Source organism: Eublepharis macularius, chromosome 16 (assembly GCF_028583425.1).
Source record: "Eublepharis macularius isolate TG4126 chromosome 16, MPM_Emac_v1.0, whole genome shotgun sequence".
Lineage (NCBI taxonomy): Eukaryota > Metazoa > Chordata > Lepidosauria > Squamata > Eublepharidae > Eublepharis > Eublepharis macularius.
In genome coordinates this window covers 21,639,768-21,660,241 of record NC_072805.1, presented here as the reverse complement: position 1 = coordinate 21,660,241, position 20,474 = coordinate 21,639,768, and the positions used below count along the sequence as shown (strand labels likewise).

The 20,474-nt window shown below is 44.0% G+C and overlaps 1 protein-coding gene across 1 annotated transcript in view; it reads right to left on the bottom strand.

The window, feature by feature from the left end:
- Window positions 1–14,361, bottom strand: part of SLC38A8 (solute carrier family 38 member 8) — a 34,810-nt gene extending 20,449 nt beyond the window's left edge. The window contains exons 1-5 of the mRNA XM_055000248.1: window positions 14,173–14,361; window positions 5,342–5,540; window positions 3,418–3,571; window positions 1,471–1,575; window positions 391–448 (exon numbers count right to left, since the gene is read on the bottom strand). Coding sequence (XP_054856223.1) covers window positions 391–448; window positions 1,471–1,575; window positions 3,418–3,571; window positions 5,342–5,540; window positions 14,173–14,361 — 705 coding nt within the window. The remainder of the gene's footprint in view (window positions 1–390; window positions 449–1,470; window positions 1,576–3,417; window positions 3,572–5,341; window positions 5,541–14,172) is intronic.
- Window positions 14,362–20,474: the final 6,113 nt, after the last annotated feature.

Sequence of the window (20,474 nt, the reverse complement as noted above, 5' to 3'; positions counted from 1 at the left end):
GCAACTTCAGCCCTTGCAGTTGTTTTATATTATACACCCCAGAGGGGTGCTCTAACAGGAAGATACGAAGGCATGGAAAAATATTGCTTGCAGAATGAAATTCTGAAATTTTGTAAAACCTCCATTCCTGTTCCTCCTCTCTTCAAATTTCTCTTTGAACAAAAAAGAATTGACTAGAAACTGACTCCAAATTCCTAAAAAGAGGACAATTAAAGGATTATTGGATTTCAGGGAGAAATTGGATAGAGAGGAATTGAGAGAATTTCTCTTAACCCTACTTCCCATATGTCCAAACTCCTCCCACCCTTCTTCCAAAAGGAGCTCAAGATAGCGGACAGGAAAGAGGAGAGCCAGACTCACATCAGAGAAAGAGAAATTTTAACCCATTACCTGGAATCCAAAGCAGATTGTTGGGATAACACTGAACATGGAGGCCCAGGAAGAAACCCTACAAAATTGGAACGGAGCGAAGGAAGAACGTCACAGATTATCAAGTGAGATATGAAAAGCAAGCAAGGAGTGTTATACAACGTACATACCACATGAAGCACAGCTTGAGGTCAAGGAATATGTCAATGAAGGATGACGGGACCTAGCCAGCCAAACTATATCTCTTAGAGCAGAGATACTCAGTGGCCTTTGGCTCTTCTGAGCACTAGTCTACAATGTGCCACCTGCCTAGGGTTGCCAACTTCCAGGTGGGGCCTGAAGATCTCCCTGAATTACAGTTAATCTCCAGATGACAGAGATCAGTTCCCCTGAAGAAAATGGCTGTTTGAGAGTGGAATCTACGTTATTATACCCTGCTGAGGTCTCTCCCCTGTTCAAAACCCACTGTCCTCAGGCTCCATCCCCAAAATGTCCAGGAATTTCCCAACCCGGAGCTGGCAACCCTATGCTGGTCTACAGTGGATGAGCAAGATTTATAATAACAATATTTGATTTATATACCACCTTGTATATACACCCACTCACAGCGATTTACAAAGTATGTTATTATTATCCCCACAACAAAAATCATTTGTCTTGCTATAGATCTTAAGCACTGGGAATCAACCCGTATACTGGGATTCACCAATAAGGATAAGAAAACAGGAGCAAAGTATCTCAAAATCAGAAAGGCAATTGTTACGGAGGGATCCGATCACCATTTTTAAGAATAGGAAGAGATGGAGCCAGGGAGGTTAAATCAGAAGGAAGAATATTCCACCATTTGGGAGCAGGGGAAAAGAAAACATAAAACAGAATAGAATAGCAAAAATTAGGGCTTGGAAACAAAGGTTCCCACCACTACTCTTTCCCCATACCACATTTCCACCCACCGGCTACCACTACAAACTGCGGCATGTTTCATCAATTGTATCGTACTGACGTTACTGTAATGTGGGGACTAAAATTTCACAGCTTAGAGAAGAACACCTGAAATTCTCCCAGTCTACTGCAACAAGACCAACTCGTGTCACCACTTACCCAGAAGAATGGCGATGTTCATACTTCACATTGTGATCAGTCCGGATATAATATTTTATTACTATGACCAGCATTAAATAGCAAGCAGCCAAGGTCCCAAGAATACTGAAATACACAAAGAGAAGCGTTTGCACCACGGAAGTTCAGCACTGCTTAGAATTCAAACCACAAGCATGATTCATCTCCCCCCCACACACACACACACACAACTGTGGTTGTGTTGGGGTACTGTTTGGGGAGATTTTTAGAAAGAAGAGGTTCTCACTCCCCTGTCCTCATTTTTTAGATACATACTACTAGTCCTGAGCGCCATTGGTATTTTTCTAGGTAGCTATATTACCTATTCACCCACACTAACTACTGGGCCATTTCCACTCTCGGAGCGACCCGGAACATCATGCAAAGAACGCGGAAGATCGTGTTCTCATGCAAGATTTGCGCAATGTTGCACAAATCTCGCGCGAGAAAACATGATCTTCCACCGTTTTTGTGCGATGTTCCGGGTCATTCTGAGGGAAGGTAAGCAGTGTGGAAACGGCCCTGGCATAAAAACAACTAAATGAATCTTTGGAAATGTTCATAGCGATGCTAAACAAATATTATATTTTTTAAATACTAAAAAATGTTCTTACTTCTTAGCGGAATCCTATTGCATTTCTAAGCGACTAACTTGAATTCAGATTTACTGTAGTTTTGTAGCACTGCCATTCAGCAAGACAAATACTGCTTTCTGGTGCGGCCAGTTTCTGCCTTAATAATAATGACTGCACTTAAATACCGCTCTTCTACTCTTTTAAACAGATTAGCGCCTCACCTGGAGCGGTGAACAAGTTAGTGTTATTATTATCCCTGCAATACAGCTGGAGAGCTGGGGCTTAGAGGAGTGGCTTACCCAAGGCTACCTGCTGAGCTCATGGCGGTCGTGGGATTTGAACCCGTAGACTGCTGATTTGCAGCCGAACTACTTCACCACTGTGCTACCGGCACAGGGCCCATAAGGACAAGCACAAATCATACATTTTGCTGTTGATTGCACTAGTCTGAGTTTGCCCTGCTTCTTGGAAGACCAAACAAATGTGTGGCTAAGGGTAATCTGGATGGTATCATCTTCTTGGACTTCCAAACTTTGGACGTCCAAGGAGATAAGGCTCTTGACAAGGTACCTCACCAAAGACTCAAGAATAAGCAGTTTAAATGACAGAAAGCCAAGAGTAGGAATAAATAGACAGTTCTCATAATGAAAGGAAGTAAGCAACGGGGTCCCTCAAGGTTGAATATTAGGTCTGGTGTTATTTAATTTGTTCACAAATGATTTGGTATCAGTGGTGAGTGGTACAGTGGCCCAGTTTGCAAAGTATACTACATTATTCAGGATGGAGAAAACCAAGGTTGATTGTAAAGAGCTCCAGGAGGATCTCTGGAAAATTGGGGCCGTTTCCACACTACTCACCTTCAATCGGAACGCCGTGGAACGTTGCGAACAAAACCCAGAAGATAGCATTATGTCACGCAAAACTCGCACGAGAAAATCCTATCTTCTGGGGTTTGTTCGCAACGTTCCGCGGCGTTCCGATTGAAGGTGAGTAGTGTGGAAACGGCCTGGGTGAGTGGGCAAGATGGAGCAAATGGAAGAACACACAAACTACACAGCTCTCTTGAAACACAAACAACTGATAAATCCAAAGAGGTGGTCTTTAAGCCTAGCAAAGATGCTCACCCTTCTGAAATCTCCCTCCACAGACACACCCACAGACACCATCAAATTCTGAAGATTTTGGTCGTGGTTCCCAGTAGCATAGTTCCCTATGAGTACAGTTTGGTCAGGAGTGAACCCCTGGCTGGACCTTCTTACCAAGAACTCTCAATTGCACATGCAATCATCAGATTTCTAAGCCCCTTCAACTCAATTCTAGCCCCCTGAGAATGTAGCTGTGATTGGCGGCTCACCTTGTATACTTCTGGAATCCAATCTCCCTTGGGACCGAGAGAGGGAAGATAACCAAGATGCACAGCACGGACAAGGTGAAGCGATTGTCTGTGAACCAGTGCTGGTGAGAAGCCCCGCCACTGAAGGTTTCATTTGGATAGAACGAATCACACACTGGCAAGGAAATGTGTAGAAGGCAACAGCAAGTCAACATTAGCCTCTCCCAGCTCCCATTCAATTTACTCATGGGTTTATACCAGAGATCCACAATATGGTGCCCACGGGAACTATGGCACCCAGTGATGAATTTCCTAAGGCCTACTTCCTTTTTCCTGTCGACTTCCTTTTTCCTTGGAGCACCTCTTCCACAAAGCAGCGAGGCAATCCGCACTTTCCTGCACCTCAATGGGACAGGAAGTGCTTCAGAAGACCCCAGAAAGCATCACCTATGGGTCTGAAGGAGGCACCCATTCACCCTTGGCTTGGAACCTCCCCACATTCTGATTGTGATTGATCTCAGCCTCCACAGAAGCCATTTTGTGGTGGAACTCACAGGTAGCTTCCCCCACCAGGACAAATAATGCCCCATTTCATGGTGGGGAAACAGTGTGGTGGGGAAGGCTGAAGTCCCTTCAGCACTCAGGAGGTCAGTTCCCAGCAGCTGACATCTGACTGCTGGGATGTGAGTTTGGTCAGGAAGAAACCAGGCCCACCTGGGGGAAACCACGACTCATCAAGATTGGCTGTAAGTCACAGCAAAATGGCCTCTGCACACCATTTCCACATGAACTGAAACAAGCTGGGCCAATTTCAGGCAGCATAAGCAAATCCTTGGCTGCTACTTCTCAAACAAAAAAAAACCCCTCTGGAAACATAAAATTGTCATGCTGGGGGAAGGTTCTAGATAAATCTTCCCCATAACAAGCTTCATTTTTGTGTGCTAAGAGGGTCCACCTTTAAACAGAAGCCTTCTGTACTGTATTTGAAATGATAGCAGCCTGAATAGCCTAGACTAGCCCAAAATGATTTGGAGATTTGGTAGTAGAGCCTGGGGAGGGCCGGATTTGATGAAGGGAGGGTATAATACTGTAGGGTCTACCCTCCAAAACACTCATTTTCTCCAAGGGAGCTGATCTCTGTAGTCTGGAGATGTTGTCATTCCTGGAGATCCCCAGGCCCCACCTGGGGGTTGGCAACCCTTGTTTCAGGTCAGAGAATGCCCGATTCAAATACAGCCTGTATAACCAAGGAATTAAGATCTGAGTACAGAAGTCTAGGGATATGTCAGCACTAGAGATGGGCACGAACAGCAATACGAACTAAGAAACCCCACGAACAGTGGGGAGTGGTGTGGTAGGAATCTACCCCTTCAAGTTCCAGGGCTGCTGCCAGGCTCTGGGGCCAAGCTATTATTTATTATTGGTACCTTTCCTGCTGCCTGCTCAGGTGAGGTTTCTGGGAGTGGTGCAGAAGGGATCTTGATGGCTGAAGGAGAGCCTGCTGGCCCCCACGAACAACGAACAACAAACATGTTTGTGAACAGGATCATGTTCGTCAATGTTCGTTGTTCGTGAATAGCAACGAACAACAAACACCATGTTCGTTTTTTTTTTTCTGTTCATGCACATTTCTAATCATCACCCAAATCTTGGAACAGAATATTGTAAAGTTCGTCCCCAGAGGGCAATATTGGGCTTAGCAGGCCAATGGTCTTAATTGACTAATTCTATACAAAGTCTTCAACATATTAGAATCTGTGTATGTGCTTGGGCTAACCTGTGGAGATTCCCCAATTGCTAGAGGAGAAATCTCCATGGAGTGTAACTTGATTAATAGGTATTGCTTTGCTAGGGAAGAGCACACACACACACACCCCGATCAAAAAAGGAAAGTTAGCAATTGCCAGGAAGTTGCAAGAAGGCTTCCTTGGGTCAAAGAGCTTACACTTTTCTAGCTGATCCCCCATCACTCTGAGAAAAGCCACAGAGATCATGAAGAGGTTCAGAATAAAGCAGGCTTCGCACAGCTTCCCGATGGCCGGCCCGCAGATCTCTCTCACCACACCCTGGTACGTTGTCTGTGTGCTTATGGAGGCGGCATAGCCCAGGATCACTAGGCCACTAATCAGGAATATCAAGGAAACCTACATGAAGACAGAGGGTCAGGGAAGGACAAGAAAATAAAGGAATTTTAAGCTTGCATAACGTAAGGGCAAAGGTGGGCAGGCAGGGTTACTAGCGGGCATTAGGTGAGAAACTGGCAGGCAGGGACATGGGGGGCCACCGTGTCAATATCATAATGCCATATCTGGGGCAAACCCTGGAAATGATGTCATGCCATCGATGCAGCAGTGACTTTGGCCTTATTTTTTCCCCTGCCAGCCTAATGGGTGGTGGTGGCAGTCAGGGAGGTTGCTGGCAGGAGATCTCCCACTATTACAGAGGTCCTTGCAACCCCTATGGACAGAATGAGGTCAACCATCATGGCTGACTCAATACCAAGGTGCTAGCCCCACCACTTGCCTAAGGAGCAAATAATACTCCTTTCTTTCTAGTTGTGCACACCCAACAGAGATTCATCAGATTTCTAAGCATCTCTTTGAGAAGATGGATTCTTTTTTCCTTATCTTTCCACGCACTTTGTGCTGTGTTTGTTGAATTTTTAAATACTATTTTAAATGTTGTTTAAAGTTAAATTTGAATGGTTTTAAAACATTCTTCTAAATTGTTAAGTGTTAGTTTCAATTGTTTGTTAGTGTTTTAATAACAAATAATAATATTCAATTTATATACTGCCCTTCAGGACAAAATGTGGTTGTTAAAGTGTGCTATTATTATCTTCACAACAAATCACCCTGTGAGGTGGGTGGGGCTGAGGGAGTTCTGAGAGAGCTGTGACTGTCTCAAGGTCACTCAGCTGGCTTCAAGTGGAGGAGTAGAGAATCAAATCCGGTTCTCCAGATTAGAGTCCTGCCGTTCAACCACTACACCAAGATGGCTCTTAATTGTTTTGTTTGCCGCCACCTTGGGGACCCTACTTTGAGTAGAAAGGCAGCGTACAAGAGTTCTAAATAAATACATAAAGGCAACTTTTAAAGCTAGGACAAATGATTTCTTTCAACAGGAAAAAGATTTAGGAGACAATGGATTGGGTCTAGCCAGCTTTTTCACTATCCAATTCCTCTCCTTAATGAAACCCCCGACCCACACAGATTTTGCAGATCCCATAATCAGCAGCGTAACCTTTTTTTTTTGGAATGATTTTATTAAAACTGTAAAACCCACGAAAATACAGTAAGATAACAGTGTAAAACAACAAACAATACAACATAGCTTTCTGAAGTACAAGAAGATACAGCTGGTTGTGTAAGTACATGTTCAGAGAGAATATTAGCAGTAACCAACTTGGTAGCACAAAGTTTAAGCAGAGAGAGAGAGAGAGAGAGAGAGAGAGAGAGAGAGAGAGACATATAAAGCCTAAATGAAACTTACATATTTACATACATGTTAAAGATTTTAAATCCAGGTAAGGAACTATTATTTTCTCTACGATCAAAGAACGGAAACCATTTCTCAATAAAGTTAGCATGGCCTTTTTGATGGTTTTCACCAGCAGAAGTTAGACTAATCCAGTATGTATGCAAAGGAATGCAATTGGATTTGGACAATAAATGCAACCTCTGGAGGTTGGAGGAAAGAATAATAAAATTCAGTTTGAGAGCTCTTTTGTTCCCTTCAGATTAAAATAGGGAGGGGGTATCACAGCTCAGTGGCAGGGCATCTCCTTTGCATCTCCTCCTTAGATGCCAGGTCCCACTCCAGGTATCTTCTGTTAAAAGGAGCAGGTCGTAGGTGGAGTTATCTACCTGAGATCTTGGAGAGCCACTGCCCATCTGAGTAAGTACTAGACCAGTGGTCTCTATGTAAGGCTCAAATGTGTTCAAATGGACATGAGTAAGGTAGCTGTTGGAGACTTTTTTTTTTTTTTAAGAATCTGGTTTTCTCCCTTCGTTTTTTCTGTGTCCTGTATTTCAACCTTGCTAAAGCATTTTTTTATTTAAAAGAGTATTTTTGATGGTAAGACCTTGACATATATTGCAATTCTTCTTCTAGGCCTATTAGATAATATTTTCTCTCATACTGGCTTGCTTGAAGCCACGCAACAGGTCTTTGAGAGAGGCAAGATTAACAGTGCAATCCTAAACAGAGTTACCCTTTTCCAAGCCCAACAGTTTCAGTGGATTTAGAAGGGTATAAATCCACTTAGGACCGCACTAATAAACTGGGGACTTCCCAGAGATGGCAGTCAATTAATTCAGGAAATGATAGATAGCTTATGCAAGAAGGGCTTCTTTTCTGGAGTATGCTCAATGAAGCACACAGAAAACAACAACATTTTAATTCACTGACAGCAGCTTAGATTTTTACTAGCCCCAGAGGCAGTAAAGAGCCAGAGATCACAGAAGAACTTTCATTTTACAAATCACTCTGCACAAGAGAACATCCTTTACCTGAAGACACCCTCTAGGCCTCTGATGCTAGAATCCAAATCAAAGGCCAAGTAAATATCCTTCACCAGTGTCTGATTGTGCACTTGGAACACACACAAGCATCTGTTTGAAATAGGTGTGTCAAGGCTGCCGACACCCAAAGTGCTACAGATGTCAACATCCATCCAGGACATAAACACAGATAAGCAACTGGACCTACATTTTTTACATTTTTTCCAAACAGGATGGAACAGTCTTGGGTGGCCTTTCACAAGACCAAACTGGAGCACACCGGAAAAGGGTGCTAAACATTCCTGCAGAAAACCTCGTTCCAAATTCTCATGATCTCTCTACTGATCTTTGGCATAAGAGGAGAAAGACAGAGCAGGGCTGTTTCCACATGGCTTACCTTCTTCCGGAAAACAGTGTCTTCATGCTCAAGAAGACGCTTTATCGTGCGAAATCGCACAAGAAGATGCTGTTATCGTGGAAGACAGTGTCTTCCTAGTGCAATTTCGCATGCAAAGCAGCTGTTATCCGGAAGAAGGTAAGCTGTGTGGAAACGGCCCCACGCTAAATTTTTCTTGAGACGTATTTTCTTCAGAAGCATTTGTGTTTAACCTTTACATTTATTCATCCTCTCCTCAACAAACACATGATGGCATACACGTAGCCCTTCTTTTTATCTTAATAATCCACACACACTCTCAGCAAGGCAGGCTAGGCCAAAAGTGACTGGCCTAAAACACTCCACCTCTCATGCAGTGACACGTTTCTAGGTCCATCACAGGAAGCCACAGAAGAGTATAACTCTGCTTAGGATTGCACCGTAAATTTTGAGGCCGAGGTAAAGGTAGTCCCCTGTGCAAGCTCCGAGTCATTACTGACCCATGGGGGGACGTCACATCACGACGTTTTCTTGGCAGACTTTTTACGGGGTGGTTTGCCATTGCCTTCCCCAGTCATCTTTACTTTACCCCCAGGAAACTGGGTACTCATTTTACCGGCCTCGGAAGGACGGAAGGCTGAGTCAACCTTGAGCCGACTACCTGAACCTGGCTTCCAAGAAGAGAGGCTAAATGCAGTTTAAATCCTCAACTTAAGGCACAACATTGGTTGCTGCAGCCCCAGATTTATAGTTTTATTTACAGAATTTGTACCACATCTTCCTGCTATCATCAGGGGCAGCAAGGTGGTTAAAAGATTTAAAAATATACATAATAAAAATCTTTAAAACCATTAAAAACAAATAGCATGAAAAATAAAGCTAAAACTTACATACAAACATAAAAACAACAATTAAAGCATAGGACAGAAAGGAGGATTCGCTGAGGGGAGGCCAGATGAACAAAAAAGTCTTCACCTGCTGTCAGAAGATGGCGCCTGAAGCAGACAGATTAATCTTCCTGTGGAAAGAGTTCCAGAGTTTTGGTGCCACGACTGAGGAGGCCCTCTTCTGGGTTGCCTCTCACCTAATCTTACAGTAGGGATGCCAGCCCCCAGCTGGGGGTGGAGGACTTCCTACTCCCAGCTGCCGTCCCCCACCACCGCTCACCTGGCCAGCTTCCCCCCACCCCCAGAACTACTCACCTGGCCAAACACACAAAAGACAACAAGCAGCATCCTCCACCATGCCCCTCCCCTAGTTTCAAGGTAGGGGGACCCGATAACTCTGCTTCAGAAGGCAGAGGCACCCAAGGCAGGGCCTCAGAAGATTACTGTAATGATAGTCAGGTAGGTTTGTCAGGGAGTAGATCCTTCAGGTATGCTACTCCCAAACTATAGAGGGATTTAAAGATCAACACTAGCACATTGAATTGAACCCCCAAACAGATTGGGAGCCAGTGTAGATAGGCCAAGCATGGGGTGATAACTTCCGACTCCCCAGTTAACATCCTAGCTGCAGTGTTCCGCACCAGTTGAAGCTTCCCAGAACTTTCAAGGGCAGTCCCATATATAGTGCATTGCAGTAATCTAATCTAGATGTAACCAGGGCATGTACCATAATGTATAGAGTTTTCCTGCCCAGGAAAAAATGCAGCTGGCTAAGCAGTTGAAGCTGGTAGAAGGCACTTCTGGTCACCGTTGCCACCTGGTTATCAAGAGCAACACCCAACTTTGGACTTGTTATGTCAAGTTGCTTCTATGAATTAATAGCCTCCAAAACGTTCTATCATTGACGGCGTTGCTCAGGTTTTACAAAATGAAGGCCATGGCTTCCTTTATTGGATCTTCCTCTTTTCCTACTGACTTCAGCTTTTGCTAGTGTTATCATCTTTTCCACGATTCATGTCAAGTAGCACATGAATCTTGCTCTTCTACTACAGACCAACATGGCTACCCACCAGCAATTGTCTTTTCCAGTGAGTCTTGTCTTCTGACGAAAGTACAATAGCCTCAGCCTTATCATTTTAGCGTCTAGGGAGAATTCAGGCTAGATTTGCTCTAGAACCCACTGATTTGTCTTTTTGGCCCTCCATGGCATCCCCTAAAACTCTCCTTCAGCACCACATTTCAAATGAATCAACTTTCATCCTATCAGATACTTCATTGTCCAACTTTCACATCCATACATAGTAATGGGGAATAACATAGTATGAATTATCTTGATATCTTGGTCCCCAGCAACACACCCTTATCCTTAAGGATCTTTTCTAGTTCCTTCAGGGCTGCCGCATCATCCCATGTGATGTCTGAAGGGTCAATTAACACAAAACAAAGTTCTTGTAGCTGCCACAAAGATTTTGTATTAGATATGAGAAGGGAATTCTGTACTTCCCAGATGCCCATGGAGCATTCTAACTGCAACTCAGGGCCAAGCTAGAAGTGATAAATTGCACTTGAATGCAATTCGTCACTTCTAGCTTGGCCCTCAGGCATACATGGAGAAGGGCACTTCTGCCTTCCTTCCTCCTACACAATGTTTGTATCCTGAAACAGCCCCAACAACAACATTCGATTTATATACCGCCTTTCAGGACAACTTAACACCCACTCAGAGTGGTTTACAAAGTATGTCATTATTATCCCCACAACAAAACACCCTGTGAGGTGGGTGGGGCTGAGAGAGCTCCTTAGAAGCTGAGACTGACCCAAGGTCACCCAGCTGGCTTCAAGCAAAGGAGTGGGGAATCAAACCCGGTTCTTCAGATTAGAGTCCCACTCTCTTAAACACTCAGAGAGAGCCACTCCCAGAGAGCCACTATCCACTTACATGCCGCCATCAATACACCTACCTTTCCCGCCACAGCAAACAGCAGTTCCCCAGGAAATGAAAAGGGCATGGGAAGTCAGAGGAATGGCCCACACCCATTCTTCCCACCATGTGGACTTTATATTGTGTGACTCGGCCCTGAATTGAACCAGTTAGCAAATATTCAGGTATTCAACGAATTTTCAAACAGCAGAGTTTGCTGAGGAAAACAGTGAGTGTTTATTTCCACTATAGCGCTCCCCCAACAAGATGGAACCATGAAGTATTTGAACATGGATGGCAACTGAAGGCTTGAAGAAGAAACATTTGCCTTCCCTACTTTGCCTTCGCCCTCAAACAGAACAAAGCCTGAGACTGCAGTCTTGACACTAAGGCCTACCTCCTAATCGAGTGAATTTTCACATGGAAATAAATGTAGATGGCATTTGTCACGAACAGCAAACATCACAATTATTCCTTATAATCTTTGCCTTTCTTCGGTCCTCTTCATTTGTTAGCTTCTCACATCCATGCTGCTGAAATTTTGACTGTTATAAGGATGCCAACTCTGGGTAGAGAAATTCCTGGAGATGAGGAGTGGAACTGGGGGAAGGGAGGGGGTCTCTGCAGGGATGTGATTCCATAGAGTCTACCCTCTGAAGTAGCAGCCATTTTCTCCAGGAAAACTGATCTCTAGTGTCCTGGAGATCTCCATGCCCAACCTGAAGGTTGGCACCCATGTACTCTAAGCATTTCAAAACAGGAACGTTTTCATTTGGCATATTAGAAGGTAGGTCATTTGGCATATTAGAAGGTAGGGTCGCCAAGTCCCTGTATGCTCCTGGAGGGGGGAACCTGGCACTTAACTCCTGGCTCCCAGGAGTCTTTCCCTCGTGTGCACGCAAAGTGAGTGCACTCCCAGCGCTTGCACACTGTCATCACACCAGCCGTGAGTGTGCTCCTGTGCTTTGCACAGGGCAAATTCAGCCCGTTTCGGCCTATTTGAGGCCAAAATTGGCTCCAGCAAAGCACAAAAGCATTCCCATGGCTAATGTGATGACATCACTTCGGGAAGTGATGTCGTCACATCCTGCCAGGACCACACCTGGTGCATACTTTCCTGGGTTGCCTGTCAGTAGTGGGCAACTGCCGAGGGAGGAGGGTTGCAACCTCAGGGCAAAGTCCCAGGAGATTGCCCGCCACTAGCGGGCAACTGGGAAGCCTATTAGAAGGTAACAGTCATTAACTGTGCTGTGCTAATAACATGCAAGAGTCCTCCTTTGCATGACCATCATGAATCTGCTCAGTTAGGAAATCTTTCCAAGTCAGAGATGACAAAAAGAACCAAAGGTGTGGAAGGCCGTAAGACTGCCATGAGCCCGATTAAGAGCCTGGTGTTAAAGGCCGTCTTTGCTTTGGACTCAGCAGCAGAATGACTTGCTGTCCCCCCCTCCCTCCCATGCAAAAAGATAAACTACAAATGCAGAATCAAAAATGAAAGCTGTTTCTGTCCTACTCTTCAAGGAACTCAGAGCAACGTAAATGGGTCTCCTGTCCTGTCAGAAGCCCTTTCCACAGGGATCACTTTCTCCATCGTCACAGTGGCAACGGGGCTTCCGCATGGCAGGTTTCCCCAAAGCCCATTTCCCCCTAACCTTCTGCAGCAGGAGGCTTTTATTTTTAAACCATAGTTGACATATACGGATACCAGGGCCTTTTCCACACGGCTTACCTTGTTCTGGAAAACAGCAAAATCTTGCACGAAATCGTGTGCGAAGATGCTGTTATTGCGCAAAATCGCGTGAGAAGACGCTGTTATCGCGCGAGAAGTCACGATAACAGCATCTTCTCGTGCGATTTCGCACGAGATTTCGCTGTTTTCCAGAACAAGGTAAGCCGTGTGGAAATGGCCCAGCATATTGATATTGATATGTTAATGGCTGATTTTTACAAAACATCCAAAAAAATGTCTCTGGTGGATGAGAGGAAATGGCCACTGTGGGTACTAGGGCAGGGAACATAGCCCTGATACAGGCAAGACTGGCAACTTCTGCCCATAGAGCAGTTACTTCTGCTTCGTTGTGATCTCCCCCCAAATAGTGCAGCAAAACAGATTTGGGGAAGATCACAGAAGAGACTGAACACCTGGGAGGTGCATGAAAGCACCATGATTCTTTTGGGGGGGGGGAGGAGAAAAAGCCACTTCTCAACAGCCTCTCTCACCGACCTGTCACAGGGCAGATGTGAGGATAAAATAGAGGCGAGGAGAAAGATGTAAGCTGCTTTGGGTCCTAAATGAGGAGAAAGGAGGGGGTATAATAAAGTTAATTAATTAATCAATCAATCAATCCATTAATTAATTAATTAACACAGAAAATCCAGAAAGAACCAGAACTGTTCCGGTGCTAGATTCAGGTCCATTAGCACCTTAAAGACCAGCTAGATTTCCAGGGTATGAGCTTTCGAGCATCAGAGTTCGGTGCTCTGACTCTCAAAAGCTCATACCCTGTAAATTTTCTACTACTACAAACCAACATAACCACCCACCCGAAACTGTACCAGGAAAGACAGAAAGGCAAATCGGAGGGATGTCCTGATGCCATTCATGTTGATATGGGGAGGGTGGAAAGAACATACCGCACAATGTATTTAGAGAGCCAGGCGTTGTCACTGGGGAATAAAATAGGTCCGATAGAAACTGTCCTTATATTACCACAGCACAAGATTCGAACTACACTCTTAGCCACATTCAAGGTACGGCTTCATTTGTGCCCAAACTCCGTACCTGCAACCATTTCACTGCCGCAAAGTTCTCCCACGCATATGCGGAGTGCATCACCCTCACCAGCAAATACACTCTTAACAGGAAAGGATCAAAAGTGGCATTTCCAGACAGAACATGTTTTCTCGTCTCGTTTTCTCCAAGGTTTCTCATTTCCTACCAAATAAGCTGAGCTTAAAACACTGGAAAGTTGGCAAAAGTACAATCGATGGGACTTCCTTCTGCCCAAAAACGGGCAGGACTGGGTGCTCTACATCCTACCAGCCAGGTCAGGCCACACCAGGCCTTGAAAGGGTTCTTTTGGCACTTACCAGCTCCACAAGGACAGCCGGGGTGATTCCTCCAGCCTTATTGAATGCCCAGGGGAAGTTGAGAAGTCCGGCTCCTAGAGCTGATTTCAGCAGAATAAAGACAGCCCCAGCAGAAGAGAGATTGGGGCTATCCGATTCCAAGGTAGGCTTGGCTAGCAAGCTGATGCTCTCTCTAGCCAGCTCTTCCATGTCTGAAACAGAAAGGAGGGTTGTTTGTTTTACTGGACCAAAGTGAAGAAGATTCAAGTCGAGATCAAAAGTCAGTAGGTTCCTTAGCCAGTTCTCGGAAGAATCACTTCAGTTCCATGGCTCTGCACAATTCGCAGCAACTCTTCTCACAGCCTAGAGAGGAGGGGAAAATAAATGGGAGGGGGCCCCAACTTCCACCCTTCTCAGACTTTTGGGGGGGGGTCAAGGAACAAAGGCAAGGGAAATCAGAAGACAGATTAGCCACCAATCCAAAGCCAGGAAAAGGCACGATTCTTTTTAAAAGCTTTAAAAAACGAGCCAGGGTGTGTTCAGAGCGAGTTTCTTCCAGTGGTTGCTCAATTCAATTAGCACGTTTAGCTCCGGAGAGGTTTAAAATGAAGTTGCAGCCCTGCTCGAGATTTTGCAGAAAGGCGTCTACAAACAAACAGAAAGTCAACACAAGCCGTTCCAGGGAGCAGCAAAAGGGGACAGAAACCTCACTGGAAATGGGAAAGGTGTTGCTACACAGTAATGTCTTCTGTCTGTGGCTTGAGGGGTAAATCTAAGGGCCAAACTACATAGTACACCCAACCTATGCTGGTCCTGTGTCTGCAGCTGGACTCACAGTCAGATGAACATCGGAGGAACACCTTGAAACAAGCTCCATTCAGTGCTAGGAATCATAGAATCATAGGGTTGGAAGGGACCTCCAGGGTCATCTAGTCCAACCCCCTGCACAATGCAGGAAATTCACAACTACCTCCACCCCATACAAGACAAGTGACCCCTGCTCCATGCCCAGAAGATGACAAAACACCATCAGGATCCCCCTGGTTTAAACTGATCAAAAGAGATCATGTTAGATCTCCTTATTTAGTGAATATCACATCCCAAAATCTCAGAAAATCATTTACCTCCCTGCGCTTTCAAACAATGCCGACTGCTTTACTTACAGGAAGATATCATCAAACCCCAGTGGCTCTCCGTCTCTGCATATGCGGTGCCTCAGTTCCTGAGGATCTTCTACATTACACCTTATTTTGTCCCATGTATGCAGAGGTTAGAGCTAAATTTCTTGCTAGCAGGGCGTAACTTTACCTCTGATATTGACAAATTAGTTTTTTTGTTATCTGATACCGGTCCATTTGTCACTAGCAGAGTATCCCTGTTTGCCTTAGCTGCAAAAAAGATTAGGGCCAAGATTGTTCCCTCAGAAACCTAACTTTTCTCATAACTATCTGGTATTTATTAAGGTCCCATTTTAATTGTATTATATTTTTATTATTTTAATAACTGTATTTTATGCTTGTAAGATAGATTTCTATTTTTACTGTTTTTCACTTTGTATTGTGACGGCCTTTGGCCATATACAATTAAACCTAATACAATACTAATACCATCAGGGTCCTTAATCAAACAGGACTGGGGAAAATTACTTCCTGACCCCAAAGTGGCAATCAGCATTATTCTGGGTGTGTAAGAAGGGGCCACGAGAACTAAGCACCGGTGTAACCCTTCCTACCCTCCCTCTCATAACCTGCCTAGGTTCACAGAATCAGCATTGCTGTCATGGCCACCTAGCCTCTGCTTAAAGACCTCCAAAGAAAGAGAGCCCGCCACCTCCCGAGGAAGCCTGTTCCACTGAAGGGCCGCTCTAACGGTCAGGAAGTTCTTCCTAATGTTTAGCTGAAAACTAAAACTAAACGGAGAAGCTTTCACTTTCTATCGCACTCCAGTTTCTTCAGTGGAAAGGGCAGCATGGTGCTGGGGGTGGCTTTTGCTAGCTTCACATGCCTTAGGAAGGACACATGGAGCCAGAAAAAGTGGGTGAAAAGCCCATGCCTCGCTTTATGCTGGCAAAAGCAGGGTGAGTGGTGAAGCTCCTTCTCATTCATCACAGCATTGCACGAGTGAGTGGTTTTTAAGATGAGTTCCCCCTGCGTGCAAGTCTGGCCGAGCACCTATGACCCATCACGCATTGGGTATTTTGTGCAGTTACACCCTTTGCACACTTTCGGAAGCATTCAGGGACCCAAAGCAGCTTACAACACCCTCCCCTTCTCCATTTTACCCTCACAACAACTCTATGAGGGTGCTTAGGCTGAAATTATGTGACACTCAGAGTCACTCCATGGCAGAATGGGGATTCGAACTTATGTCTCCTAGAGCCTCGTCTGGCACTAACCACTATACCTCGTTAACAGTAAGAGCAAAACAGAAAAAAAATTCCCCATGCATAACAACCTGGGTTAACAGTTCGGCCACCCACAATGAAAATATAGAAGTTAAAGAAGAGGAAATTAAACAGCTGTGCTATATATGCTGAAAATGGAAACATAGTAGAAGCATAGATCCAGAGGAGTTAGCCATGTTAAGTCTGTAGTAGCAAAATAGTAGAGAGTCCAGTAGCACCTTAAAAACTAACCAATTTTATTGTGGCATAAGCTTTTGAGAATCACAGTTCTCTTCGTCAGATGCGTGGAGGGTATGAAGAAATTGGCCAGATATATATAGGTGGTGAGGGGAAGGGGGAGTAGATTCAAATCAGCTGCAAAAGTCATGAAAGAGGTGGAGTGTACAATCCAGGCTGGGTGTGACCCCCTCCCAATTTCTGGCCAATTTCTTCATACTGTCCATGCATCTGACAAAGACAACTGTGATTCTTGAAAGCTTAATAAAGTTGGTTAGTCTTTAAGGTGCTACTGGACTCTTTACTATTTTGATAGTACAAGCAGGAGCCCAGAACTGCCTGTGACAGTTCTGATAGCAATAAAGACCCCATCAACCTGGATTAAGAAGCAAAATATCAGATGGACTCAGTTTGTTCACATCTTGAAGGCAGCCAGTCAGAGCTGGTCCTTGCATGCAACAACCACTTGGCCAAATAAATGGTCATTCTGCTCAAGGACGCAGATTAGCAGCAGACAACAGGAGGCTGGGTTTTCTACTCTGTCAACAGATTAATTGGAGAGAAGAATTTCTATCCCATTTCCCAGCCAAAAAACCGCGGACCTCAGAATGCTGATAATCGTATTACGAATAAACATTTGTGCACCGGGTAAAACCAACAATCAAAACTCCATTTAAACTGAACAGCGGCAACACCAGACAGCAGAACTTTTTTTTTTAAAAGCAATATCAAATTTTTAACATGGCCATTTGAGAACAGAACATGGCCACTGGACAAATTTAAGTCACAACAAGTTCACTAATCTACGATCTCCCCAAACTGTCATCATTTAAAGGCAACAAAATGCAAATACTCAAACAATTCCTAACCGTATCCTAGTCCACCATTTGTCCACCCAGAATCAGTAGATTATTAGTCGTCTGGATTAAATTTTAAAAACGTGATTTTACCCAAGGAAAAAGAAAGCAAACTCCTTCTGCTGAAGGATACCCCCAAGAGAAGAGCACGGCCATCTTAATTCATTTTGCATTTCCCAACTATGTGACCTTTTTGATCTCAGTAAGCAGGATAAAGAGACTTTAATCAGCTGCTATAAGGAATTATGAATGGCTAATTGTGTCTGTCATCCCAATTATATCTTTGCAGCCTAAAGGTGTTCCTAACCATTTAAAGTGTCCTTTTCGGCCCCCATCATCATTAGCTGCCCACAAAAGAATTCGGGCATAATTGGCTTGTACGCTTTAGAAATTAGCCGCTGGGCTGTAAAAGAAACTCAGCCAATGGGAAAGTCTCAGACTCGGCTGGGGCACTTTGATACAATTTGGTTCTGGTATTCAAAGGCTCTGTAACAGTCTCTAATCTTTCATTAGAGACATGGTGAGAAGATGCATCTCTCCTATTAACAGCGATTAGGAAAAAAAGCTCAGTCTAAAGAAAGTGCCTGTACATTTCAGACTAGCTGCTGGATACAGACAGCATGTACTGGGGAGGTGAGGGGATGTCGAGTGGCCAATAGGCCATTGCTAGCCCTGTATTGTTTACCAGAGATTCCCTTCTGTACATTCACTTGGATTCAGACAGTTAAGACACACACACACAGAGTTAAGCCATCAATTCTTCCCTGAACAGCCCGGAAGGCAAAAATAGGCTGCACAAGTTTGCATTTTATGAATGGACATGCATCTTTTCTGGCATGTCTTGCAGGGCTGTTTATGGGTTACCACTTGATGTGCACACCTACGCAGTGGCCAGTGGCCACCCCAACAAAGGCAGGTGCTCCAGGCAAGCAGTTCTGCAGCTGCCACTGCCACTACCAGTTAGCCATGAGCCCTTCTTAAAAATGGAAGTTATTTAGCAAACTCTTCCAGTGAACAGAAAAGCAACGGGGAAACGCATGTAAGAGTGTTCACGTGTCTTATGCGTGTAATTCATCTCGTGTAGTTTGGCTCTCAGGGACTTCAGCCCTCTGTCCCATTCAGTGTATTACAGCAGAGCTTCCAATTGCATGGGTCATGAAAAGCGATAGGCAGTGTTAAAAGAAATGGGTGTGCCACAATATTTGATTGTTTTGGTGTACAACCTGTACTCTGGACAAGAGGCTACTGTTAGGGCAGAATATGGGGGAAAAGAATGGTTTCCAATTGGCAAAGGTGTCAGACAGGGATGTGTATATTATCTCCTTATCTCTTCAACCTCTGTGCAGAATATATCAAAGATTAGTACAGTATTGCCTTCAATTGAGGACTGGATTGTGAAAATGACTGAGTTAGCAGAGATGGCTAAACTTACCACTCTGACCAGAAATAAAACATTGTCTACCTTTATGGTTAACTGAAAACCCCTTGTTGACTTTCTGCGTGAGACAAAGAAAAATGAACTGATGATTTGTGGTTTTAATGTCTAAGAAGATAAGTTTGGAAAATAAATAGAAAGAGGACAGTACTGAAAAGGTAAATTTTGGAGATATTAAAACTAAAAGTATAATGTTTGTTAAAATATGATAGGTGTTGTAGAGAAAAATGGAAAATGAAGTGTATTATTATTCTTTGTTATTTTCAATTTGTGTTCTTTTTCTCTCTTTGTTCTCTTTTTTCTTTACTTTCTTTTTCTATTTCTCTGCCCTTTTTATTGGGCTTTTAACATTCTTGATAAAATCTAAAATATTCCTGAAAAATAAAAGTTTAGATTTAGATGAAGGTGGAGTAAAAATTGATGGGAGGAACATTAACAGTTTGAGATGTGCAGACAACACCACATTACTGGTAGAAAATAATGAAGACTTGAAATGACTATCGACAAAGGTCAAAGGATAAAGTGCCAAAGCAGGATTACAGCTGAACATTAAGAAGACGAAAGTCATCATGACTAAAGGAATTACACAACTATAAGGTTGGCAATGAAGAAACGGAAACTGTTAAAGACTTTCTATTCCTTGGCTCAATCATTAACCAAAAGGGAGACTGCAGTCAGGAAATCAGAAGGAGACTGAGACTTAGTAAGGTAGCCATGAAGGAACTAGAAAAGATCCTTAAGTGTAAGGATGTCTCACTGGTGACCAAGATCAAGATAATTCATACTCTGGTATTCCCTGTTACCATGTATGGATGTGAAAGCTGGCATTAGCTGGCAGCAACTTGACGGCACACAATACCCAATTCAGTCGATATGACCAAGAATCTAGAATACACAAAGCTAAAAGGATGTGTGGATGGGTATAAACTGTTTTGACAAACTAGGAATTATCCAGACTGCAGCCATGGTATGTTTCAGAGAGGCCTTAAAATAGTTCAAGTTCGGTTGGCACCTAGCAATTGAGGTCATATAACCATATAAATTTGGATTTTGGAACAGGCGAGATTGCGCAATAGCACCAAATATCACATTGAACTTTATTGTGGAGATCCTCCGGGAGCGCTGCTGCACCTTCAGCCTTGGCTTTCACTGTCATGACTAATTTGGCGTCATCTGCAAACTTGGCTACTACACCACTACCTCGGATTCTAAACAATTTATAAGCACATTAAGCACCTGCCTCAGTATTGATCCATGTGGGACTCTGCTCCTCACTTCTCCTTGTCACACAAATGGTCCATTTATTTCTACTATTGGCTTCCTGTCACTTAACCAGGGCCCACCCTCTTATCCTATAACTGGAGTGTCTGGTGAAGAACCTTGTCGTAAGCCTTCAGGAAGTCCAAGTAAA